We start from the raw sequence: 14,888 nt of genomic DNA on the forward strand, positions 1-14,888 counted from the left end.
GCCAATGACGGGCTGGATTGCGTGAGGCGAAGGGTCGTGATTGGACATCGGCAGCGGGCGACCCTGGGCTCCGCTACCTGTTGCTAAGGCCGCTGTAGATCAGCACTGCTGCGTGCTCGAAGGCTCGTCTCGCGAGAGCTCAGCTCCCTTCTTGGCCAGGGCAGCCGCAGCAGCAGGAGGACGGACATGGACGCTCACGAGGACTACGTTTGGCCGCGGGCAACCTCCGAGCTCATACTCCTCCCGGTCACGGGTCTGGAGTGCGTGGGGGATCGGCTGTTGGCGGGTGAGGTTTGGGTTGAAGCGCATGCTAGTGGAGAAGAAACCGTGCGCTCGCGTGGGGCGGGACCGTGAGAACAAAGGGATACCCCCAAGGAGGAGGACGGGCGGCTGGATGAAGCCCGACCGAGGGGGGCGGGAGCCCAGGAGATGGCGGGCAGGAGACCCAGCCGGAGGAGCCTTGGAGACAAAAAAAAAAAACCGATGTGGCTACTGAGTCCCTTCATAGTCTGCAGCCGACGTGGAAAGAGCGGTGGGGCTGCGGGAAAGTGCGGGGAAACGCAGTGATTTCGGAGGCGGAGCATGGAGGGCGAGCGGTGTGTGGCCCCTTCCTGGAGTGGAGGGGGGGGGGGTTGGGATGAGCCGACCCCAAGGTGGGCGGTCCTGAGGGCGGGACCCGGTGGCGGGGGTGTGGCCTCAGGGCTGTGTGAGGCTTCTCCGTGGAAGGTGGGGAGGACCAGATTGAGTGGCGGGAAACTAGAGATGAGACCTTTTTGAGTGAGCCAATGCTTGGGGAGGCAGACGCTAAGGCCCCTTCCGAGATGGTTGCGTCCAGGAATTCCGATGTTGATGCTTCTCGGGGGAAGGTCAGGTCAAGAAGCATAGGCCATCAAAGCCCTGAGACCTGAGGCAGCAGACCCTTGGGGAGCATTGAGGACTGACTGGAGGACACTAGTGATTGATGGTGGTGCTGCTGAGTTTTTTAAGGGTCCTGAGGCAGGGCTCTGTGCAAGTCTTGAGTGAGCTGCTTACTATCCTAAGGGGGTGGGTATGTGTGTGTGGGGAGGGATGGCCCAGTTGTGATCTGGTGAAGGGTGGGGACTCTGGGAGTTCAAGGTGCCTACGATGGGTTAGAGTCCTAAGGCTTCTGCAGGAAGAGATAGGTAGGCAGAAACCCAAAGAACCACAACAATGAGCTAGGAGAAGGGAAGCGGTGAGTTTCTGGCAGAGGGTAAACATGCCAAAGGCTTTGAGGCTGAGAATTTGTTACTTCGGGAGAAAGAGAGAATTCCTGTGAGGCTGAGCAGGGGTGGGGTGGGACAAGTGCTGGAGAAAGGAGCAGAGGCCAGGCTGTTTTAAGCCTAGATCTGACTTCATAGTGGTGGTGGAGAGAGGCCCCATGAAGGGTTTTAGGCAAGAAAATGACCTGGGAAATGCAGGTTAGAAAGCTCTTCAAGTGAATTCCTCTACTCCAGTGACTTCCAGAGTGACTTTTGTATTGCTGCAATTCTCAAATTCTGTCCATGTGCACCTATAATCTGAATTTCCAGCCCTCTTTGCTTATGAGTTCCGGGCCCCAGTGCACAGGTGCCTTCAATTTGAAATATTCCTACTGGGTGCTCCAGCTCAGCAGAGGGAACAACAGCCAGTCAGGTGCCTGAGTCTGAGCATCTCCCTCAGCTCCCAAGCCAGTCTGGTTGATTTTGACTTCATACATGTGGCCACTGTCTGTATATTGCCGTCAGTTGAGGCCATGCAACTTTGCCTCCTAGACCCCCTCAGGAGCATTCTCCCAGCCTATCCTTGAGCTCTTTGTTTCTTATTCCAACCACACGACTGTGCTCACCTCAGGGTCATCAGACTTGCTATTCTATCTGCCAAGAAAGGTTCACCCATCTCCCCCATGCTTGCTCTTCCTTTGGTTACCACTGCTTATTGATTCCTCTCCGTCTATATGTTATGTTCGCAAGGTGGCCTCTCCTGACACCCAGTCTGTTTATTTCTTAATTATTATTTTTTTAATTTTATTTTTGAGAGAGAGCGCAGGGGAGGAGCAGAGAGAGAGAGAGAGAGAGAGAGAGAGAGAGAGAGAGGGAGACACAGGATCTGAAGCAGGCTCCATACTCTGAGCTGTCAGCACAGAGCCTGATGCAGGGCTCAAACTCACCAACTGTGTGATCATGACCTGAGCTGAAGTTAGATGCTCAACCGACTGAGCCACCCAGGTGCCCCTCACCCAGTCTGTTTAGAGGAGACCAGGGTTTCTCAGTATCAGCACTTTTGACATTTTGGCCCAGATCCTTTTTTGGGGGGGGGGGGCTGTCTGTGCTTTGCAGGACGTTTAGGAGCATCCCTGGCTTCTACTCCTAGTTGCCAGTTAGCATAGCTCCCAGTTGTGACAACCAATGTGTCCCCAGATATTGCCAGATGTCTTCTGGAGGGAAAATCCTCTGGAATAGATTTCCCTCTTTTATATTCTTAAAGCAACGTGTATAGTTCTTTCCTGGAACTTACCAGAGTTACAACAATGCAGTTAGTTTACTTGGGTGATACTGTTTATTGTCTGCCTGATGGGCAGGAGTCTGGGTCTGTGCTTGTCTTACTCACTACTCCAGCATGTAGTTAGTTCCTTGTCTGGTTTATAATTGATGCTCAGTGCATGTCTATTGAATGTTGAAAAATGGAGATTGCAAGCTAAGAATATCATGAGGAACTGTTAATGTCATCTCAGGTTAAGGTGATATCCTGGGCCAAAGTCACTGTGGTGGGGAGGATTTGCAAAATCTTTAGAAAATGAGCACTCGGAACATGAGAAGATGTGGGAAGTTTAGAGGAGTAAGTGGTGAGCTTCCTGCTTTGGGGCTGGGGCTGAGTAGAGGGTGGCAATGGTTGAGAGAACTTGAAGGTGAACTAGTAGAGTGGGAAGTGCCTGCAGGGCAGGCAGGAGGTGGCTTAGGGTCATGGGAACCTTGGCTGTCAAAGTAGGGGCTGCCTCTCCTGGTTCTTCTCATCAGTGTTGAACATGCTCACATCTGAGCTTCAAGGAAGAAGCTTCTGGAAATCCAGAGGCGTTCTGCTGTGGCCCCAAGGTGGGAGGATCACCTTTAGGGACAGCCTCTGCCCTGGGGGAGGGGTGGGTTGGGGGGGCGGAAGAGGGCGTGTAGAGGCAGATGAGGCTGAGGATTTGTGAGAAAGGCTGACAGGCTTCCAATGGAAGGATGAGAAGTTAGGTGGGGCGAGGAAGAGCCTGTGTTTGAGGAAGTCAGGTTGAACTGAGTATCTGAATGCCAGCATTGAAAGTCCAGCTGAAGCTGAGGCCGGGGACTGTCCAGGGTTCAAGCCTGCGGGATCGTGTGTTCTAATGCATTCGCAGGCTACATGCCTGAGTTTTCCCTGCCCTCGTCTCTTCATGACTTATCAGAGGTGAGGTTCTGATGTGGCTCTCTGCCTCTGTCTAGGTGAGGGGCCAGATGTCCTGGTGTACAGCCTCGATTTTGGTGGCCATCTGCGGATGATGAAGCGCGTGCAGAACCTGCTTGGCCACTATCTTATCCATGGGTTCCGGGTGCGACCAGAACCAAACGGAGACCTTGACTCGGAGGCTATGGTGGCTGTGTTTGGGAGCAAGGGACTCCGAGTTGTGAAAGTTAGCTGGGGACAGGGCCGCTTCCGGGAGCTCTGGCGCTCTGGCCTATGGAACATGTCTGACTGGATCTGGGATGCACGTTGGCTTGAGGGGAACATAGCCTTGGCCCTGGGCCATAACTCAGTAGTGCTATACGACCCTGTGGTAGGGTGCATGCTGCAGGAGGTGCCCTGCACAGACAGGTGCACCCTCTCCTCAGCCTGTCTGATCGGAGACACCTGGAAGGAGCTGACCATAGTGGCAGGTGCTGTTTCCAATCAGCTCCTTGTCTGGTACCCAGCAGCTGCCTTAATAGATAATAAGCCTGTGGCCCCTGACCGACGGGTCAGTGGGCATGTGGGTGTCATCTTCAGCATGTCGTACCTGGAAAGTAAAGGCTTGTTGGCCACAGCTTCAGAAGACCGAAGTGTCCGCATCTGGAAGGTGGGTGACCTGCGGGTGCCTGGGGGTCGGGTACAGAATATTGGGCACTGCTTTGGGCACAGTGCCCGTGTGTGGCAGGTCAAGCTACTAGAGAATTACCTTATCAGTGCTGGAGAGGACTGTGTCTGCTTGGTATGGAGCCACGAAGGTGAGATCCTTCAGGCCTTTCGGGGCCACCAGGGTCGTGGCATCAGGGCTTTAGCTGCCCATGAGAGGCAGGCCTGGGTGGTTACTGGGGGTGATGACTCAGGCATCCGGCTGTGGCACTTGGTAGGGCGTGGGTACCCAGGTTCGGGGGTCTCAGCTCTCTGCTTCAAGTCCCGTAGCAGGCCAGGTACCCTCAAGGCTGTGACGCTGGCTGGCTCATGGCGACTACTGGCAGTGACTGACACAGGGGTCCTGTACCTCTATGACTTTGAGGTCAAGTGCTGGGAGCAGCTGCTGGAGGATAAACGCTTCCAGTCCTACTGCCTCCTGGAGGCAGCCCCTGGTCCTGAGGGCTTTGGACTGTGTGCCATGGCCAATGGGGAGGGTCGTGTCAAGGTTGTCCCCATCAACACTCCAACAGCAGCTGTGGACCTGACCCTGTTCAGTGGGAAGGTGCATAGTCTGAGCTGGGCCTTGCGTGGCTATGAGGAGCTCCTGTTGCTGGCATCGGGCCCTGGTGGTGTGGTGGCTTGCCTGGAAATCTCAGCCGCACCCTCTGGCAAAGCCATCTTTGTAAAGGAACGTTGCCGGTACCTACTGCCTCCAAGCAAGCAGAGATGGCACACATGCAGTGCCTTCTTACCCCCTGGTGACTTCCTGGTGTGCGGGGACCGTCGGGGCTCTGTGTTGCTGTTCCCCTCCAGACCAGCTCTGCTCAAGGATCTTGGGATTGGGGGCAAGGCCGGAGCTGTCACTGGAGCACTTGAAGCAGGTAGTGGCAGTGGTGGGGATGAAACTGAGTGGGGCCCTGTGTCCACCCTCCCTTCTCTGCACGGGAAGCAGGGTGTGACCTCGGTCACCTGCCATGGTGGCTACGTGTATACCACAGGGCGTGATGGCGCCTATTACCAGCTCTTTGTGCGAGGTGGCCAACTCCAGCCAGTCCTAAGGCAGAAGTCCTGTCGAGGCATGAACTGGGTGGCTGGGCTCCGTATGATGGCTGATGGGAGTATGGTCATCCTGGGTTTCCATGCCAATGAGTTTGTGGTGTGGAGTCCCCGATCCCATGAAAAGCTGCACATCGTTAACTGTGGTGGAGGGCACCGCTCCTGGGCCTTCTCTGATACCGAGGCGGCTATGGCCTTTGCCTACCTCAAGGATGGGGATGTCATGCTGTACCGGGCTCTGGGTGGCTGTACTAGGCCACACGTGATCCTCCGGGAGAGCCTGCATGGCCGTGAGATCACTTGTGTAAAGCGTGTGGGCACCATCACTCTGGGACCTGAATTTGAGATGCCCAGCTTCATGCAGCCTGACTACTTGGAGCCCGGCAGCGAGGGGCCTGGCCTGACTGACATTGTGATCACATGCAGCGAGGACACCACTGTCTGTGTCCTGGCGCTCCCCACAGCCACTGGCTCGGCCCATGCACTTACAGCTGTCTGTAATCACATCTCCTCGGTGCGTGCGCTGGCTGTGTGGGGCATTGGTACCCCAGGTGGCCCTCAGGATCCTCGGCCAGGCCTGACTGCTCATGTGGTGTCTGCGGGGGGCCGGGCTGAGATGCATTGCTTCAGCATCATGGTCACCCCAGACCCCAGCACCCCAAGCCGCCTCGCCTGCCACGTCATGCACCTTTCGTCCCACCGGCTAGATGAGTACTGGGACCGGCAGCGCAATCGGCACCGGATGATCAAGGTGGATCCAGAGACCAGGTAATGTGCACTGCTAGGTGGGAGTGTAGGGTGGTGTCACGCAGGGCAAGCCCCTTACAGCTGCTCCCAGGTTTGCCCTGACCTGTGTCTGGTCTCGGCAGGTATATGTCCCTAGCTATCTGTGAGCTCGACAGGCCTGGCCTTGGCCCCCTTGTGGCTGCAGCCTGCAGTGATGGAGCAGTGAGGTGAGAATGGGCATGGGGGGTAGTAGGGCCAAGAGACAAAGCCTGGAAGGTTGTCCAGAATGGGTTCTGAGCTGGGCCACTCTCCGCCCCCCAGGCTCTTTCTTTTGCAGGACTCTGGGCGGCGGTTGCAGCTCCTGGCTGAAACCTTCCACCACAAGCGGTGTGTCCTTAAGGTCCATTCCTTTACACATGAGGCACCCAACCAGCGGCGGTGAGAGAGGCTGCATGGTGGTCCTGCATGGGCCAGGTGGGGGCTCCTGTTGCTTTCCATCCCCCTCACTGACCTAGCTGCCCTCCCCTGGCTCCCAGGAGGCTGTTCCTGTGCAGTGCAGCTACTGATGGCAGCTTGGCCTTCTGGGATCTCACTACTGTGCTAGACCATGGTTCCACTGCCCTGGAGCCTCCAACGGACCCCGGGCTTCCCTACCGTGAGTAGCCAGTGTACAACCATGGCTGTCCCTCCCCACCTCACACTTTGCCTTCACCCATGTGGCAGCGAGGCCCTGATAACCATCTTCTTCCTCCAGGACTGGGCACCCCCTGCCTGACCCTCCAGGCTCATAGCTGTGGTGTCAACAGCCTGCACACCTTGCCCACACGTGAGGGCCACCTTGTGGCCAGTGGCAGTGAGGATGGCTCCCTCCATGTCTTTGTGCTGGCTGTGGAGGCACCAGAGCTGGAAGAGGCCGCTGGGGGTGCTGAGCTGGTGCCCCAGTTGCATGTGCTAGAGGAATACTCTGTCCCCTGTGCACATGCTGCCCATGTGACAGGCCTCAAGATCCTAAGCCCAAGCCTTATGGTCTCAGCCTCCATCGACCAACGGCTGACCTTCTGGCGTCTGGGGCATGGTGAGCCCACCTTCATGAACAGTACCGTGTACCATGTCCCAGATGTGGCTGACATGGACTGCTGGCCTGTGAGCCCTGAGTTTGGCCACCGCTGTGCTCTTGGGGGCCAGGGGCTTGAGGTTTACAACTGGTATGATTGAAGTGTCCCGCGGTGGCCGGCATGCTGGGTATGGGGCCTGCTCGCAGACGGGAGTGGAACAGGAGTGACTGTCTGTGCCCATGCCCAGTGTGCCTTGAGGGGAGGAGGCGGCAGCCGCGGGTTCCTGACGTCAGAGCAGGAGCTGGAGGTGAGTAGGGTGCCATCTGGGCAGACCAAAAATATGCCCTACTGCGTATAATAGGACCAGGCTTTATAGTAGAAGTAATTTATTTTTGGTTTCAGGTCCCTAACAAAATCTGTGTATCTTCTTTTCAGGTGATGACTCTGTAAACATTCCTAGATATTGGGGTCTCTGTGGCCTTAGATATGGTCCAGCGGAGGGAGGCCCAGCGTGGCTAGGCCGGTGTGAAGCACTTCACGCACGGCCCGCAGAAGCTGGAGACGGGCAAACATTTGACCAAACAGGTGTGGTCGAGGCGCCTGTTGGAGAGAAAGGGCCTGCTGGTCTCGTCCTTTGCTTCCCTTGCACCCCCGCAACCCCCCACCCCGTTTTGCTGTGCACTTACTCCTAGGATGTGTATGCGGTTATAGTAGGAGCTGAAATCCATGCTGAGCTGTACCAGGAACTTGCACATCTAGAGACAGAGACTGAGTCACTGGCTGGTCTCTGATCTTGTGCCCAACCCAGAATAAAGCATTGAGTGTGCAGTGTCTGTCCCCGTCTCCTCTGCCTCACCGTCTCTGTGCGTGCGGTCGTGTGCAGCCCTGGGGCTGTGCATGCCAGGGCTGCTGTCTGGCTCAGCAGGTCTGGGAAGGGGAGGATGCCATTGAAGAGCAGGAGCCACTCACCCTGGGAGGAAGAAGGGCGCTGGGAGATGAGGTCCCAACCTCCTGTGGGTGCCCAACTACCTGGGGAGGGCACTCACCTCATCCTGTAGCAGTGAGAAATCGAGACTGCTCACAGGTGGAAAAGTGGGGTACAGACCTTGTTCCATGCTGTGCCTGTACCCTTCAAACAGTGTGGCAAGACGGGCACAGTTATACATGACGAAGGTGCCGCTCTTGGTGCCCTTTGTGGAAATGCTGCTGTCGGCCAGGGCCAGGAGAAGCTGAGGAATGGGGGCACAGCTGCAGCCACCACACATGCTGTCCAAGCCCTGATCCTGTAGGTCACCCAGGCTCACCTGACCGTGCGGGGCTGTGCTGAGCATCTCAAACTTGACGGTCGCCACGGAGAGAACGCTGAAGACCTCTGTCCAGGCTGGGTCTGAGGGAGTGCAGTCGGTCAGTCTCCACAGGCAGGGAAGCAGACAAGCCGCCCCTCCTGCAAAGCACAGCTAGGGGTTCCCGGGCGCACGCACCTTGTGCCAGGTCCCTGCCGTGCTTCACTGCTGACGCCTTGCACACCTGGGCGTGCCGGAGCCTGCATGAGGAGAAGAGTGAGCGGGGCAGGTGGGGTGGTGAGGAGTTCCCCTCCACCTCAACTACCCTGACTCAGGGGCCTCCCTTCCAGTCTCACTCACTCGTAGTACTCAGGGGCAGTGAGGGTGCCGGGTGCACCAGCCACTTTCACCGGGCCACAGACCAGGTGCTTCTGTTGGGAAGAGAACAGGCACTCAGCTAGGCAGCGATACCCTCCAACACCAAATCCTTCGAGAAGCCTAAATCTGGTGCCTGGACTCCCCCCGCCTTTCAAGCCCACCCCAGGACACAGTCCAGTTTCTTCAGTGTTCTCTGGGATGTGCCCCCGGACCCCACCTTCTTTCTCTCAGGATGCTCACAAGCTGCGGCAAATACCCACTCACCAAGCCTGACCTCCCCCTCAGGATCAGGTGTCACGTATGGACACACTGGCCAACAGGACGCTTGAGGGTTTTCAAGGGCCGTCAGGTTGGTGGGGGGGGGGAGGAAGCCACTAAACCTACCTGTGTGAGCGGAGCCTGGTCATCCAGCTTCCGCCAAAGCAGGTCCACCTTTTGTTGCTGGAACTCCTCCTCACAGCTCACCACGTGCACAACCATGCAGCGGTCTGCGTTAGCATCTGGGGCCGCAGCCTACGGTGTGTAGGAAGACGGTCACCGAACGAACACAGGCCACTCGGCTGGCCAGTGTCAGCCTACGGAGTCGGGTCAGTCACTAACCAGGGATGGAGGGCTGTCCCCTGGCCAGCAGCGCGCAGCCTCCTGCAGCTCGGCTAGCACCGAGAGCAGATCCTCAGTCACTGCAGAGAACACGAGGGCGTTGAGGCTAGCCAGGAGCATAGAGTCCCCACCTTCTCTCCAGCCCTGCGAGGCTCCAGCTCCTACCCAGACACTTGTCCAGGTTGGGGTCATAGCCAGCTGCGCGTCCCCGTTCTTGCACCAGCTCCTTCAGGCACACTGTGCCCAGGACGCCGCGGGGCAGGGCTCCCCGCTCCTGGGCAGGGCTAAGCTCTGCAAGCGCGCGGTTCCTCAGGGCTTCGGTGGCGGCTCTCTCCGAAGCAGCGGGCCAGTCCACGCGCAGTTGCTGCAGGAAGGTCGGCATGTGCGGGTCTCGCACGGCGGGGACGAGGCGCACACTCTCCCTGCGAAGCGAGGGCGACCGCCTCAGCCCTATCACCCGGCGCAGCTCCCCCTACTTCCCACTCGCAGCTGCTTCCGTCCCAGCTTCCTACCCCCGCCTCTTTGGCCCCGCGTCGCGCTCACCCGTGAGCGCGCAGAGTTCGCGCCAAATGATCGGCCACGAGCACGGCGCGCAGCTGGCTCAGGCGGAGCGCGCCGGGGGCGCTGCGCAGCGCCGGGCAGTGGAGTAGGACGCGCGGGCCCGGCGCGGCGGGCGTGGCGGGCGCGACATAGGCGGCCACGGCGCCGAGCACGCGCTCGAAGACGGCGGGCCGCTGCAGCTGGAGCGCCAGACCCGCGGGGGTCGGCGCGCAGCGCAGCACCGGGGCCACGCCGGGGCCCTGCAGGCCGGCGACTGCACGGACCACACGCTCGGGCACCTGCGAGAGGAAGGGCGATGAGCGGGCTGCGGCGCTGCCCCCCGCCGCATGTCCCCACTCGGCCGCTCGCGCCCACCTGTCCGTCCCCGAAGCGCGCTTGTAATGCGGGCCGCGGCGCCAGGAAGTCTCGGGCACGCAGGTGGCGGGCGCGCGTCTCCTTGAACCACACGGGGTCGCCAGGCCCCAGGGCCGTGTTGAGGGCCCCTAGCGTCTCTCCGACCCCCAGGCGCCCCGTCGCCATGGCGACCGGAAGGAACCAGCAGAACCGGAAGCAAAACCCCGGGAGGTCGAACTTCCGGGAGGACCGACAGGCCAGGGCGCGTATCCGGTGGCGGCCCCTGAGCTGACAGGTGCGCCAGAGGGAACCGTGATAGCCGCTTTCGACCTTCGGCCCCAGCTCTCCCTCTGCGTGGCCGGTCTGCCCTGCCTGGCCTAGGCTCCGAAATCTCCGGGTTCATCTTAGACCTAGGGTTCTGTCTTCGCCACCTGCATTAGCAACCAGGGAAAGGATCCTCCCTACTGGGTGGGGCCCAGATCGCTGTTTCTCCCCTCGAAGTCTTACCTCTGTGTATTTGTGATAACGTTTCATTCCCCACATTTGACACATGATCAAACGTCAGGAGCTCCAAATGAGTTTAGTGGGATAGAGCAGCTAACATTACAGCCAGCTAACATTTCACGACCACCTAAAAACTCATTTTTAAAAGAATTCGTGTTCTGCGGTTTCGGGTTATTCAGAAGTATTTCCTCCTTTGCGATTTGGGTCGTCTTTACATCGGATAAATGCCTACTCTCGTAGAATTGCTTCTCTTGATTTTTGAGGAATTAGATCCATCAAGATAGTTTCCAGAATTACCAGCTTTTTTTTTTAACGTTTATTCATTTTTGAGCAGAGACAAGAGAGTGAGTGGGGGAGGGGCAGAGAGAGAGGGAGATACAGAATCCGAAGCAGGCTCCAGGCTCTGAGCTGTCAGCACAGAACCCAGTGCAGGGCTCGAACTCAGGACGAGAGAGATCTCATGACCTGAGCCGAAGGCGGATGCCCAACCGACTGAGCCACCCAGGCTCCCCCAAAATGACCAGCCTTTAATGCTTTCCTTTTAACCTTGTGTACTTTAACAGGGATCCTCCGGCTTCCTGGTTTAGGCAAGGAGCCATTCTGAGCCAAATAAACAATGTGATCATGAGAAGCCCCAGCTAAAGGACTGCTCCCAGTTGGAGCATCCCATTCCACTAGAGAGACAAAGCTCTTTCCTCTGTCCCACCAGGGATCCTGAATGTTTTCACTTCAATGTAACTTAAATCCCCTTTTCTTCTATTTTCTTTAATGGAGATTGAACCTGACACAGCACACAGTGCTGGGAAAACCATGATTTCTGCTCTGAAGCAGTGAGAGTGCCCAGGGCTCAGAAAGGAGAGAACCCTAGAAAGGGGCAGCAAAAGTTTGGCAAGACCCCTTTCTGGGCCAGGGCTCCAAGGCCCTGCTGGGATCGCAGAAAGAGCACTGGGCGGACACGACATTCCCGATGGCTTCTTGGGTGCCCACTCAACGGGAGTGATCGTGTCATTCCAAAGCGCTTTCCATTCCGCAGGCGCATGACCCTGGGGCAGCTACTAACAGGGTTGGGGGCTGGAGGCGGAGCTGGGGACTACAGCTACTCGGTACACGAAGACGGTTGGGGTGGGTTTTCCCCAGGAAGTGAAGGGCTATCTTTAGCAAGCTGCGGTGGCCCTGTGGGACTCACCGCGATCGCAGCCCTGTCCAGAGGCCCTGGAAACGCCCTCCCTTGTCAATGCCACTCCAGGTTCCAGAGATGACCACAAACCTGGCTCTCCGACGTCTACGCCCACCACTTCCAGGCTGAGGGCGCACTTGAGACAGGGTCGGAGACCAGAGCGACCCAATAAGTATGTATGGGGGTCAGAGGCTGGCCCACCCCACCTAGGCCAGGACGCTGCTCTGGCAGGAGAGCAGGGAACGAAATCCAAGCGCAGCTGGAATGCTCTGGAGACAACAGCTGCTTTTGGGATTCCGTTGCCCGCTGTCCAGCCGTGGCGGGTGGGAATGACCCCGGGGCGGGGGGGTAGTTCCCTTGTCCTGGGGCCAGATCAGGACCCCCATTCCCAGTACCAGGAGACGGACCTACGAGTGGGCGGTAAAACCGAGTGTAGTGGGAACGAGGCGCTCACCTGGGCCCCCAAACAATAGGAAGGTTGGTGGGGGTCTCCCCTGGGACCGGTCCAGATCCGGATTAGATCCGCAGGGTAAGATTACTCCTGTTGGTCCCATGAAGCCAGGCCACCAGTGCGGAGACGGTGGTGGGAAGGGCTTCGAGATCAGCCTAGAGGGAAGCTCACCCGTGGGGCCGGAGAGGAAGTAAAGCCGCGCGCCCGCCTCAGGGACACCCCCGCACCCCGGGCCCTTTGTCCCGTGACTATGCCAGCGCCCGGAGCGCTGGGGACCCAATGGCGGCGATAGGACCCCCGGGAAGCCATTGCGACCGTCCTCCGCTATGCCGAACCTCCCTCCCGCCCGGCCCCGTGGGTAGCAGACGCGTCAACATTCCCTTGAGGCCACGACACGGTGGGGGCGCGAAGATGCCCGAAACCCGCGCGGGCGCCAGCGACTCTCGCGCCAGTAGGCCCTCTGATTCGGTTCAAGACGGGGGGTCGGGGAATTCTCGGGCCGCGAGCAGCGTGAGCGACGACAGGGCGATGCTCCAGCAGCTGTCTAGTTCAATATCTGGTTCCGTTCGGCCCGGTGGCTCCCACCCGAACAGCTACAATCGCCCTACCACGGCGTCCCCTTCCGCTTGCTGGGGCCGCAGATTTGGAGCCATTTTAAGGCGAAACCAATCAGCCACGCCCCCTCGCGTTCCTGAGAAGCCAATCCACGCGTGGCCACGCCCCGGGAGACGCGCGGCGACGACGCCAACGGTCGCGCTGGTGACGGTTGAGGAGGGGCGTGATTCGCAGAAGTGCGGGGGAAACCTGAGCTGGCCGCTCCGCCCTCGGAACCCGACGCCCCAAAGCCTGGGATTAGGGGCTTGGATGCTGGCCCCACGCCCTGGCCAGGTGTGAGGGACTCGACCAGGTGCGCGGCAGCCCCGCCCCAGGCTCCGGGAGCCTGCGTTAATAGCTGAGGGCCGGGGACCAAGCGGCGGCGGGGGCCCAGGCAGCGCTCTGAGGCCGGCCACGCCACCAGGTGTCCGGCTCCCCCAGGACGGTCTGTGGGGGCCTGGGGCGGGGCGGGCGGCAGGTGCAGACACCGGAGCCGCGGTAGGGGACGGGCCCTCCTGGGACAGTTTTCCCGGGCCGGCTCCTTCACAATCCCGCGCTGGGGCAGCCGACTCGCGCGGTGCCCTCCGGGACGCAGAGGGCGCTGTCAGCGCGCTGCGGAGAACTTCGCCACGACTCCGCTGACCTAGCGCCGGGTTCCCTGCACGCGGGTCCGCCATGGTTGCCTCGTTCGCTCTTCGCGGCCTGTGCCGAGCTCGAGCCGCCTTGCGCTGTGACCTCGCAGAGCTGCTGTGGTGAGTCCAGACCCAGCATCCCTGACTCTCTCGCCCCCCACGACCGGCGACTCCCCCCCCCCCCCAAACGGCTCCCTAGAACCTGAGCATACCCCACCCGCAGGGTTCCAAGGCGAGGGCATCGGCTCACGCCGGCGGACGATGAGCTGTATCAGCGGACGCGCATCTCTCTGCTGCAACGCGAGTCCCCGCAATCCATGTATATCGACAGCTACAGCAGCCTCGGCTTCATGGTCAACGGAAATCGTGTGTTTGGGCCCTGCGCGTTGCTCCCGCACTCGGTCGTGCAGTGGAACGTGAGCAGTGAGGAAGTAGAGGTCCAGAGCCCCAGGCCTGTCCCCTGATTCTGTCACTGGCAAACTTGGCTTTTCCGTTACCCCTTTGTGGAGCAGGTAAGGGCTCTGTGGGGAAAGCTGCGCGAACTTGTACTTAACTTGCCTCCTCCCAACCCAGGTAGGAACTCACCAGGACATCACTGAAGAAAGCTTCTCTCTCTTCTGGTTGCTGGAGCCGCGAATAGGTACTGGAGAAGGGGAGGGCTGAGGTGCTTCCAGCCCCAGCAAACCACCCCGCCCCAGCCTCCCCACTGACCCTCCATAAGCTAATCATGGCCATCTTTCCCTAGAGATCATTGTGGTGGGCACCGGAGACCGGACTGAACGACTGCAGCCCGGGGTGCTGCAAGCCATGAGGCAGCGGGGCATCGCGGTGGAAGTGCAGGACACGGTAAGTCCTGCCACTTGGGAGTGCTGAGCAGGGCCCAGTCCTATCTCTAGCCAAGCTGATGCAGGCTTTCTCTTTGCAGCCCAATGCCTGTGCCACTTTCAACTTCCTGTGTCATGAAGGCCGAGTGACAGGAGCTGCCCTTATCCCTCCACCTGGAGGGACTGTGCTCACAACTTTGGCACAAGCTGCAGAATGAACCGCCAGGAACTGACCTAACCTGTCCAGGAGGGCCGTGGCACTTTTGCAGTGCACACGGGTTTCCAGCGCTTTCACTAGTCCCTCCCCTTTGGCACTGTAACACTTGTCTTTCTTGCCAGCAAGTTAATAATTTAATCCACATCTTCCATTTTGTTCTAGTTTACTGCTGGTGAGGAGCTACTTGGCTCAGTGGGCTCTTGGTGGGGGTTGCAAAGAAACCAAGGGATCACCTTTTTATCTAGGCTACTTACCTCCTCAGAGGCAGGAGGCAGCATAGGCACCTGTTTCAAACTGCAAATGTAACTACTTGCTCACATGCAGATTTGAGGGGACCTCAGTGCTTTCTCCACAAGGTCCCTTGGAGATTCAAGTTAGAGAATACATATG

General features: G+C 58.8%; 3 protein-coding genes across 5 annotated transcripts; 2 read left to right on the forward strand and 1 right to left on the reverse strand.

Moving 5' to 3' along the window:
- The first annotated feature begins 98 nt into the window (after window positions 1-98).
- Window positions 99-7,777, forward strand: WDR6 (WD repeat domain 6). Its single transcript, XM_047095169.1, has 7 exons — window positions 99-286; window positions 3,459-5,931; window positions 6,033-6,116; window positions 6,211-6,327; window positions 6,426-6,544; window positions 6,644-7,251; window positions 7,380-7,777. The coding sequence occupies exons 1-6, from the start codon at window positions 187-189 to the stop codon at window positions 7,102-7,104; spliced, it is 3,354 nt and encodes a 1,117-aa protein (XP_046951125.1). The 5' UTR covers window positions 99-186; the 3' UTR covers window positions 7,105-7,251; window positions 7,380-7,777.
- DALRD3 (DALR anticodon binding domain containing 3) lies at window positions 7,314-10,299 on the reverse strand. 2 transcript variants are annotated; one of them, XM_047095171.1, is made up of 12 exons: window positions 10,121-10,299; window positions 9,749-10,044; window positions 9,371-9,627; window positions 9,206-9,285; window positions 8,990-9,118; window positions 8,588-8,658; window positions 8,426-8,487; window positions 8,249-8,331; window positions 7,991-8,173; window positions 7,801-7,914; window positions 7,631-7,699; window positions 7,314-7,544 (listed from the first exon to the last, which is right to left on the reverse strand). In XM_047095171.1, the coding sequence occupies exons 1-12, from the start codon at window positions 10,283-10,285 to the stop codon at window positions 7,425-7,427; spliced, it is 1,629 nt and encodes a 542-aa protein (XP_046951127.1). In that variant the 5' UTR covers window positions 10,286-10,299; the 3' UTR covers window positions 7,314-7,424. The 2 variants fall into 2 exon arrangements, with proteins under 2 accessions (XP_046951127.1, XP_046951126.1); XM_047095170.1 differs by having other exon boundaries at window positions 7,991-8,331.
- Window positions 10,300-12,435: 2,136 nt separating this feature from the next.
- NDUFAF3 (NADH:ubiquinone oxidoreductase complex assembly factor 3) lies at window positions 12,436-14,649 on the forward strand. Of its 2 annotated transcripts, none has more exons than XM_047094604.1 (5): window positions 12,436-13,577; window positions 13,681-13,873; window positions 14,031-14,097; window positions 14,203-14,303; window positions 14,383-14,649. In XM_047094604.1, the coding sequence occupies exons 1-5, from the start codon at window positions 13,501-13,503 to the stop codon at window positions 14,497-14,499; spliced, it is 555 nt and encodes a 184-aa protein (XP_046950560.1). In that variant the 5' UTR covers window positions 12,436-13,500; the 3' UTR covers window positions 14,500-14,649. The 2 variants fall into 2 exon arrangements, with proteins under 2 accessions (XP_046950560.1, XP_046950559.1); XM_047094603.1 differs by having other exon boundaries at window positions 12,443-13,577; window positions 13,681-13,894.
- The last annotated feature ends 239 nt before the right edge of the window (window positions 14,650-14,888 follow it).

Source organism: Lynx rufus, unplaced genomic scaffold (genome assembly GCF_022079265.1).
Source record: "Lynx rufus isolate CCGP_SWC_20201006 ecotype Redwood Valley unplaced genomic scaffold, mLynRuf1.p SCAF_4, whole genome shotgun sequence".
Classification (NCBI taxonomy): Eukaryota; Metazoa; Chordata; class Mammalia; order Carnivora; family Felidae; genus Lynx; species Lynx rufus.

Coding starts and splice junctions, on each gene's coding strand:
- NDUFAF3 (XM_047094603.1), top strand. CDS start 13,501: ATGGTTGCCTCGTTCGCTCTTCGCGGCCTGTGCCGAGCTCGAGCCGCC. Junction 14,098..14,202: donor GTTGCTGGAGCCGCGAATAG/GTACTGGAGAAG, acceptor ATCTTTCCCTAG/AGATCATTGTGGTGGGCACC. Junction 14,304..14,382: donor CGGTGGAAGTGCAGGACACG/GTAAGTCCTGCC, acceptor TTCTCTTTGCAG/CCCAATGCCTGTGCCACTTT.
- WDR6 (XM_047095169.1), top strand. CDS start 187: ATGGACGCTCACGAGGACTACGTTTGGCCGCGGGCAACCTCCGAGCTC. Junction 6,117..6,210: donor TGCAGTGATGGAGCAGTGAG/GTGAGAATGGGC, acceptor TCCGCCCCCCAG/GCTCTTTCTTTTGCAGGACT. Junction 6,545..6,643: donor GGACCCCGGGCTTCCCTACC/GTGAGTAGCCAG, acceptor TTCTTCCTCCAG/GACTGGGCACCCCCTGCCTG.
- DALRD3 (XM_047095170.1), bottom strand. CDS start 10,285: ATGGCGACGGGGCGCCTGGGGGTCGGAGAGACGCTAGGGGCCCTCAAC. Junction 8,659..8,989: donor ACCAGGCTCCGCTCACACAG/GTAGGTTTAGTG, acceptor TCTTCCCAACAG/AAGCACCTGGTCTGTGGCCC. Junction 8,488..8,587: donor ACTGCCCCTGAGTACTACGA/GTGAGTGAGACT, acceptor CTCCTCATGCAG/GCTCCGGCACGCCCAGGTGT.